The sequence below is a fragment of the Salmo salar genome, chromosome 18 (genome assembly GCF_965601325.2).
Source record: "Salmo salar chromosome 18, fSalSal1, whole genome shotgun sequence".
Taxonomy (NCBI): domain Eukaryota; kingdom Metazoa; phylum Chordata; class Actinopteri; order Salmoniformes; family Salmonidae; genus Salmo; species Salmo salar.
Window position 1 is genome coordinate 812,501 of NC_138308.1, and position 10,000 is coordinate 822,500.

Sequence of the window (10,000 nt, forward strand, 5' to 3'; positions counted from 1 at the left end):
GCAAACATCAGTCACATTCTGTTCTGTAGAGTTTATTCGAGTGGATAGTATATTTCCAGGTCCCCACAAATTTATTACAACAAGGGAGGAGAAGGAGTTTTTTTTGTATGGAGGTTTAATGAGTGTCGAATTTGGTTAATAAAAAATAAAATAAAAAAAATGGACTGGTTTATTTGCGGTCGTAATATAGGCGCCCCGAGGTGGCCGGCATCCGGGGACTTTGAGGAAAAAAACACTTTATATCCGAGTTGTGCTTGGTCGTCACTAGTTACCACAGCCACAAAGTCATTAACCTCGCAACCCTAACCCTTTAAACCTAACCTTAACCATACTGCTAACCTTAACCATACCGCTAACCGCTAACCTTAACCATACCGCTAACCTTAACCATACCGCTAACCTTAACCATACCGCTAACCTTAACCATACCGCTAACCTTAACCATACCGCTAACCTTAACCATACCGCTAACCTTAACCATACCGCTAACCTTAACCATACCGCTAACCTTAACCATACCGCTAACCTTAACCATACCGCTAACCTTAACCATACCGCTAACCTTAACCATACCGCTAACCTTAACCATACCGCTAACCTTAACCATACCGCTAACCTTAACCATACTGCTAACCTTAACCATACCGCTAACCTTAACCATACCGCTAACCTTAACCATACCGCTAACCTTAACCATACCGCTAACCTTAACCATACCGCTAACCTTAACCATACCGCTAACCTTAACCATACCGCTAACCTTAACCATACCGCTAACCTTAACCATACTGCTAACCTTAACCATACTGCTAACCTTAACCATATCGCTAACCTTAACCATACCGCTAACCTTAACCATACCTACTAACCTTAACCATACTCTACTAACCTTAACCATACCGCTAACCTTAACCATACCTAGCTAACCTTAACCATACTGCTAACCTTAACCATACTGCTAACCTTAACCATACCGCTAACTTAACCATACCGCTAATTTTATCCATACGCTAACATTATATCATACGCTAATCTTAACTATGTTAACCTTAACTCATACCGACTAATTTAACCATACTGCTATACCTTATCCATACTCTATATCTATATACCATATTGTAAAGCATTTAGTCATCCTCTAACCCACCATACGGCTAACCTTAACCATACCGCTAACCTTAACCATACCGCTAACCGCCTAACCTTAACCATACCGCTAACCGCTAACCTTAACCATACCGCTAACCTTAACCATAAAGCATTTAGTCATCCTATCTATTTTATCCCACTATGTATATATATATATATCTATGTTATTGTAAAGCATTTAGTCATCCTATCTATTTTATCCCACTCTATATATATATATATCTATGTTATTGTAAAGCATTTAGTCATCCTATCTATTTTATCCCACTCTATATATATATTATATATATCTATGTTATTGTAAAGCATTTAGTCATCCTATCTATTTTATCCCTCTCTCTCTATATATATATATATATCTATGTTATTGTAAAGCATTTAGTCATCCTATCTATTTTATCCCACTCTATATATATATATATATCTATGTTATTGTAAAGCATTTAGTCATCCTATCTATTTTATCCCTCTCTATATAATGTAGTATTAATATTTTACTGGCATTGAGATGAATAAAGTAGTATTTATATTGTACTTGGTGGGCTACTGGTATTGAGATAAATAAAGTAGTATTTAAATTGTTCTGTTATTGAGATGAATAAAGTAGTATTTATATTCTCTATATATATATATATATTTACACTGCTCAAAAAAATAAAGGGAACACTATAATAACACATCCTAGATCTGAATGAAAGAAATAATCTTATTAAATACTTTTTTCTTTACATAGTTGAATGTGCTGACAACAAAATCACACAAAAATAATCAATGGAAATCCAATTTATCAACCCATGGAGGTCTGGATTTGGAGTCACACTCAAAATTAAAGTGGAAAACCATACTACAGGCTGATCCAACTTTGATGTAATGTCCTTAAAACAAGTCAAAATGAGGCTCAGCAGTGTGTGTGGCCTCCACGTGCCTGTATGACCTCCCTACAACGCCTGGGCATGCTCCTGATGAGGTGGCGGATGGTCTCCTGAGGGATCTCCTCCCAGACCTGGACTAAAGCATCCGCCAACTCCTGGACAGTCTGTGGTGCAACGTGGCGTTGGTGGATGGAGCGAGACATGATGTCCCAGATGTGCTCAATTGGATTCAGGTCTGGGGAACGGGCGGGCCAGTCCATAGCATCAATGCCTTCCTCTTGCAGGAACTGCTGACACACTCCAGCCACATGAGGAGTGTGTCAGCAGTTCCTAGCATTGTCTTGCATTAGGAGGAACCCAGGGCCAACCGCACCAGCATATGGTCTCACAAGGGATCTGAGGATCTCATCTCGGTACCTAATGGCAGTCAGGCTACCTCTGGCGAGCACATGGAGGGCTGTGCGGCCCCCCAAAGAAATGCCACCCCACCCCACACCATGACTGACCCACTGCCAAACCGGTCATGCTGGAGGATGTTGCAGGCAGCAGAATGTTCTCCACGGCATCTCCAGACTGTCACGTCTGTCACATGTGCTCAGTGTGAACCTGCTTTCATCTGTGAAGAGCACAGGGCGCCAGTGGCGAATTTGCCAATCTTGGTGTTCTCTGGCAAATGCCAAACGTCCTGCACGGTGTTGGGCTGTAAGCACAACCCCCACCTGTGGACGTCGGGCCCTCATACCACCCTCATGGAGTCTGTTTCTGACCGTTTGAGCAGACACATGCACATTTGTGGCCTGCTGGAGGTCATTTTGCAGGGCTCTGGCAGTGCTCCTCCTGCTCCTCCTTGCACAAAGGCGGAGGTAGCGGTCCTGCTGCTGGGTTGTTGCCCTCCTACGGCCTCCTCCACATCTCCTGATGTACTGGCCTGTCTCCTGGTAGCGCCTCCATGCTCTGGACACTACGCTGACAGACACAGCAAACCTTCTTGCCACAGCTCGCATTGATGTGCCATCCTGGATGAGCTGCACTACCTGAGCCACTTGTGTGGGTTGTAGACTCCGTCTCATGCTACCACTAGAGTGAAAGCACCGCCAGCATTCAAAAGTGACCAAAACATCAGCCAGGAAGCATAGGAACTGAGAAGTGGTCTGAAGGTCCCCACCTGCAGAACCACTCCTTTATTGGGGGTGTCTTGCTAATTGCCTATAATTTCCACCTGTTGTCTATTCCATTTGCACAACAGCATGTGAAATTTATTGTCAATCAGTGTTGCTTCCTAAGTGGACAGTTTGATTTCACAGAAGTGTGATTGACTTGGAGTTACATTGTGCTGTTTAAGTGTTCCCTTTATATTTTTGGAGCAGTGTGTATATTCTATATATATATATCTATGTTATTGTAAAGCATTTAGTCTATCAGGCTCACCATTATTACATTATTGTTTTAACGTTTTAAATGTCTCATTTCAAGAAATGTACTGTTTTAAAAAAAAAAAATCTCTCACCTTTCTCTAATTTGTTTAAGCACTTTTGAAATGCCTACCCAGTAAGATGCTTTGTAAATAATTCTGATTTGATTCTCCGAGAGAAATAAAAAAATGTGTTTACATTACTTACGTCCAGACTGAAAAACAGCTTCTTCAAGAGTCAAGTCCTTCTGCTGCACTGTGAACCTTCAACTACCTCAGACAGCTTTAACATTACCCCGACACACACACACACACACACACACACACACACACACACACACACACACACACACACACTCTATATGGGCGTTTATCTGTTAATGTTCAACTAGTCAGGGGTGAAGATCAGCGAAAGATAATCCAAAATCTCTTCCTGACACTTGTAAAGTGATCGTAAAAATAAAACAGAACCCATATTAAAACGTGTTGAAAAAACGCACCCAGAGTTTTCCAGCACGAAAGGACCCGTCACACCTTTCAGTAATCCACTCTAGCCGTCTCTCCTCTGCTGCTGGTTTTAACAGAGGGAGCTGATCCTAGATCTGTACCTAACAGGACTGGGGGAGCTGATCCTAGATCTGTACCTAACAGGACTGGGGGAGCTGATCCTAGATCTGTACCTAACAGGACTGATCCTAGATCTGTACCTAACAGGACTGATCCTAGATCTGTACCTAACAGGACTGATCCTAGATCTGTACCTAACAGGACTGATCCTAGATCTGTACCTAACAGGACTGGGGGGAGCTGATCCTAGATCTGTACCTAACAGGACTGGGGGGAGCTGATCCTAGATCTGTACCTAACAGGACTGGGGGGAGCTGATCCTAGATCTGTACCTAACAGGACTGATCCTAGATCTGTACCTAACAGGACTGATCCTAGATCTGTACCTAACAGGACTGATCCTAGATCTGTACCTAACAGGACTGATCCTAGATCTGTACCTAACAGGACTGGGGGGAGCTGATCCTAGATCTGTACCTAACAGGACTGGGGGGAGCTGATCCTAGATCTGTACCTAACAGGACTGGGGGGAGCTGATCCTAGATCTGTACCTAACAGGACTGATCCTAGATCTGTACCTAACAGGACTGATCCTAGATCTGTACCTAACAGGACTGATCCTAGATCTGTACCTAACAGGACTGATCCTAGATCTGTACCTAACAGGACTGATCCTAGATCTGTACCTAACAGGACTGATCCTAGATCTGTACCTAACAGGACTGGGGGGAGCTGATCCTAGATCTGTACCTAACAGGTCTGGGGGGAGCTGATCCTAGATCTGTACCTAACAGGACTGATCCTAGATCTGTACCTAACAGGGACTGGGGGGAGCTGATCCTAGATCTGTACCTAACAGGACTGGGGGAGCTGATCCTAGATCTGTACCTAACAGGACTGATCCTAGATCTGTACCTAACAGGACTGATCCTAGATCTGTACCTAACAGGACTGATCCTAGATCTGTACCTAACAGGACTGATCCTAGATCTGTACCTAACAGGACTGATCCTAGATCTGTACCTAACAGGGAGCTGATCCTAGATCTGTACCTAACAGGACTGATCCTAGATCTGTACCTAACGGAGGGGACTGATCCTAGATCTGTACCTAACAGGACTGGGGGAGCTGATCCTAGATCTGTACCTAACAGGACTGATCCTAGATCTGTACCTAACAGGACTGATCCTAGATCTGTACCTAACAGGACTGATCCTAGATCTGTACCTAACAGGACTGATCCTAGATCTGTACCTAACAGGACTGATCCTAGATCTGTACCTAACAGGACTGATCCTAGATCTGTACCTAACAGGGACTGGGGGGAGCTGATCCTAGATCTGTACCTAACAGGACTGGGGGGAGCTGATCCTAGATCTGTACCTAACAGGACTGATCCTAGATCTGTACCTAACAGGACTGATCCTAGATCTGTACCTAACAGGACTGGGGGACTGATCCTAGATCTGTACCTAACAGGACTGATCCTAGATCTGTACCTAACAGGACTGATCCTAGATCTGTACCTAACAGGACTGATCCTAGATCTGTACCTAACAGGACTGATCCTAGATCTGTACCTAACAGGGACTGATCCTAGATCTGTACCTAACAGGACTGGGGGGAGCTGATCCTAGATCTGTACCTAACAGGACTGGGGGGAGCTGATCCTAGATCTGTACCTAACAGGACTGATCCTAGATCTGTACCTAACAGGACTGATCCTAGATCTGTACCTAACAGGACTGGGGACTGATCCTAGATCTGTACCTAACAGGACTGATCCTAGATCTGTACCTAACAGGACTGGGGGGAGCTGATCCTAGATCTGTACCTAACAGGGACTGGGGGGAGCTGATCCTAGATCTGTACCTAACAGGACTGGGGGGAGCTGATCCTAGATCTGTACCTAACAGGACTGATCCTAGATCTGTACCTAACAGGACTGATCCTAGATCTGTACCTAACAGGACTGATCCTAGATCTGTACCTAACAGGACTGATCCTAGATCTGTACCTAACAGGGACTGGGGGGAGCTGATCCTAGATCTGTACCTAACAGGACTGGGGGGAGCTGATCCTAGATCTGTACCTAACAGGCTGGGGGACTGATCCTAGATCTGTACCTAACAGGACTGATCCTAGATCTGTACCTAACAGGACTGATCCTAGATCTGTACCTAACAGGAGCTGATCCTAGATCTGTACCTAACAGGACTGGGGGGAGCTGATCCTAGATCTGTACCTAACAGGACTGATCCTAGATCTGTACCTAACAGGACTGATCCTAGATCTGTACCTAACAGGACTGGGGGGAGCTGATCCTAGATCTGTACCTAACAGGCTGGGGGAGCTGATCCTAGATCTGTACCTAACAGGACTGATCCTAGATCTGTACCTAACAGGGACTGGTGTCAATTCGAATTGAAGGCAGTTAATTCAGGAAGTGATTTTTAATGATTTGACACCAGCGTTTCGTCCCTTCGAGGGGAAACTTCACCGTCGGCCATTTTAACATCTTGTCATTTCAATTCAACACCTTCATCTCACACAAATTACAACCAATGGAAAAAACACTAAAAAAAAACCACAGACTGTCCACATTTCAACTTCTTATTTTATTTAGTTTTTCCCTGTTTCAATGTCAACAAAATATACTAAATATTCTGCTTCCTGTCCTCAGATGGCATCTGGTTCGTGATTGGTTATTCTGCTTCCTGTCCTCAGATGGCATCTGGTTTGTGATTGGTTATTGGTTATTTACTTTAGAATCTACTGTACACTGGTTCTGGATAAATCAACTTCCTGTTTTGGTTTTTAACTCCTCCCACCCCATCCTGTATTGTGTCCAATCCGAAGGCCCGTTTAACTAACTCCTCCCACCCAGCCCGTCATCGGTCCAATCCCGAAGGCCCGTTTAACTAACTCTCTTCCCACCCAGCCCGTCATCGGTCCAATCCCGAAGGCCCGTTTTACTAACTCTCTTCCCACCCAGCCCGTCATCGGTCCAATCCCGAAGGCCCGTTTAACTAACTCCTCCCACCCAGCCCGTCATCGGTCCAATCCCGAAGGCCCGTTTAACTAACTCTCCTCCCACCCAGCCCGTCATCGGTCCAATCCCGAAGGCCCGTTTTACTTCTTAACGATCTGAATGACGTCCTCGTGCTCCATGACGTGGGTTAGTCCAACCCGCTGAGGGTCGAACTTGGTGCTGGTTCCCTGAAGGGGAGAGAGAGAGAAATACAGTGTTTTAATAAACACAAACGTTGCTGAGCATTGGGGGGGGGGGGGGGTCGCTGATAACTTACCCAGACCAGGGCGTACTTGAACTGGCTGGCTAACGTTCTGTGGATTCGATGGCACTGGAGAGGGGGGGAGGGGGAGAGAGTGGGAGAGAGGGGGAGAGAGAGAGGGAGAGAGAGAGAGAGAGAGAGAGAGAGACAGAGAGAGACAGAGAGAGAGAGAGAGAGAGAGAGAGAGAGAGGGAGAGAGACAGAGAGAGAGAGACAGAGAGAGAGAGACAGAGAGAGAGACAGAGAGACAGAGAGAGAGAGAGAGAGAGAGAGAGAGAGAGAGAGAGAGAGAGAGAGACAGAGAGAGACAGAGAGAGAGAGAGACAGAGAGACAGAGAGAGAGAGAGACAGAGAGAGAGAGAGAGAGAGAGAGACAGAGAGAGACAGAGAGAGAGAGAGAGAGAGAGAGAGAGAGAGAGAGAGAGAGAGAGAGACAGTCGTTAAGGCTTTAAGCTCAGCGGGTTAACACAGTCTGGGTGCCCGAGGACCTGGGTTCAAAGCCAGTATTGTCAGGGGTGTGTGTGTGTGTGTGTGTGGTGTGTGTGTGTGTGTGTGTGTGTGTGTGTGTGTGTGTGTGTGTGTGTGTGTGTGTGTGTGTGTGTGTTCAGCTCACCACATGTTCAACAGACGCTCCTCTCCTCATGATGATGGCGTCGCTGAAGTCGGGCCTCTCTGCAACAACAAGACCACAATTCAACGAGGGAGGAGGGGGGGGTTCTAAACACAGAGAGGGAGGACACCAGGGGGGGTTCTAAACACAGAGAGGGAGGACACCAGGGGGGGGTTCTAAACACAGAGAGGGAGGACACCAGGGGGGGTTCTAAACACAGAGAGGGAGGACACCAGGGGGGGTTCTAAACACAGAGAGGGAGGACACCAGGGGGGGTTCTAAACACAGAGAGGGAGGACACCAGGGGGGGGTTCTAAACACAGAGAGGGAGGACACCAGGGGGGGTTCTAAACACAGAGAGGGAGGACACCAGGGGGGGTTCTAAACACAGAGAGGGAGGACACCAGGGGGGGTTCTAAACACAGAGAGGGAGGACACCAGGGGGGGTTCTAAACACAGAGAGGGAGGACACCAGGGGGGGTTCTAAACACAGAGAGGGAGGACACCAGGGGGGGTTCTAAACACAGAGAGGGAGGACACCAGGGGGGGTTCTAAACACAGAGAGGGAGGACACCAGGGGGGGTTCTAAACACAGAGAGGGAGGACACCAGGGGGGGTTCTAAACACAGAGAGGGAGGACACCAGGGGGGGTTCTAAACACAGAGAGGGAGGACACCAGGGGGGGTTCTAAACACAGAGAGGGAGGACACCAGGGGGGGTTCTAAACACAGAGAGGGAGGACACCAGGGGGGGTTCTAAACACAGAGAGGGAGGACACCAGGGGGGGTTCTAAACACAGAGAGGGAGGACACCAGGGGGGGTTCTAAACACAGAGAGGGAGGACACCAGGGGGGGTTCTAAACACAGAGAGGGAGGACACCAGGGGGGGTTCTAAACACAGAGAGGGAGGACACCAGGGGGGGTTCTAAACACAGAGAGGGAGGACACCAGGGGGGGTTCTAAACACAGAGAGGGAGGACACCAGGGGGGGTTCTAAACACAGAGAGGGAGGACACCAGGGGGGGTTCTAAACACAGAGAGGGAGGACACCAGGGGGGGTTCTAAACACAGAGAGGGAGGACACCAGGGGGGGTTCTAAACACAGAGAGGGAGGACACCAGGGGGGGTTCTAAACACAGAGAGGGAGGACACCAGGGGGGGTTCTAAACACAGAGAGGGAGGACACCAGGGGGGGTTCTAAACACAGAGAGGGAGGACACCAGGGGGGGTTCTAAACACAGAGAGGGAGGACACCAGGGGGGGTTCTAAACACAGAGAGGGAGGACACCAGGGGGGGTTCTAAACACAGAGAGGGAGGACACCAGGGGGGGTTCTAAACACAGAGAGGGAGGACACCAGGGGGGGTTCTAAACACAGAGAGGGAGGACACCAGGGGGGGTTCTAAACACAGAGAGGGAGGACACCAGGGGGGGTTCTAAACACAGAGAGGGAGGACACCAGGGGGGGTTCTAAACACAGAGAGGGAGGACACCAGGGGGGGTTCTAAACACAGAGAGGGAGGACACCAGGGGGGGTTCTAAACACAGAGAGGGAGGACACCAGGGGGGGTTCTAAACACAGAGAGGGAGGACACCAGGGGGGGTTCTAAACACAGAGAGGGAGGACACCAGGGGGGGTTCTAAACACAGAGAGGGAGGACACCAGGGGGGGTTCTAAACACAGAGAGGGAGGACACCAGGGGGGGTTCTAAACACAGAGAGGGAGGAGGGGGGGTTCTAAACACAGAGAGGGAGGACACCAGGGGGGGTTCTAAACACAGAGAGGGAGGACACCAGGGGGGGTTCTAAACACAGAGAGGGAGGACACCAGGGGGGGTTCTAAACACAGAGAGGGAGGAGGGGGGGTTCTAAACACAGAGAGGGAGGACACCAGGGGGGGTTCTAAACACAGAGAGGGAGGACACCAGGGGGGGTTCTAAACACAGAGAGGGAGGACACCAGGGGGGGTTCTAAACACAGAGAGGGAGGACACCGGGGGGGTTCTAAACACAGAGAGGGAGTGTGTGTTTGAGGTGTGTGTGTTTGAGTGTGTGTGTGTGTGAGTGGGGGTGTGTGAGTGTGTGTGTGTGTGTGTGTGT

General features: G+C 48.0%; 2 protein-coding genes across 5 annotated transcripts in view; both read right to left on the reverse strand.

The window, feature by feature from the left end:
• LOC106596812 (unconventional myosin-XV) overlaps window positions 1-3,865 on the reverse strand; it is a 134,985-nt gene extending 131,120 nt beyond the window's left edge. The window contains exon 1 of the mRNA XM_082964634.1: window positions 3,641-3,865. The gene's annotated coding sequence lies outside the window, so the exon portion shown is untranslated. The remainder of the gene's footprint in view (window positions 1-3,640) is intronic.
• Window positions 3,866-6,598: 2,733 nt separating this feature from the next.
• Window positions 6,599-10,000, reverse strand: part of drg2 (developmentally regulated GTP binding protein 2) — a 43,109-nt gene continuing 39,707 nt past the window's right edge. For all 4 annotated transcript variants that reach the window (XM_082964640.1, XM_082964639.1, XM_082964642.1 and 1 more), the window contains exons 12-14: window positions 7,906-7,964; window positions 7,308-7,361; window positions 6,599-7,218 (exon numbers count right to left, since the gene is read on the reverse strand). In XM_082964640.1, coding sequence (XP_082820766.1) covers window positions 7,132-7,218; window positions 7,308-7,361; window positions 7,906-7,964 — 200 coding nt within the window. In that variant the 3' untranslated portion in view covers window positions 6,599-7,131. The remainder of the gene's footprint in view (window positions 7,219-7,307; window positions 7,362-7,905; window positions 7,965-10,000) is intronic.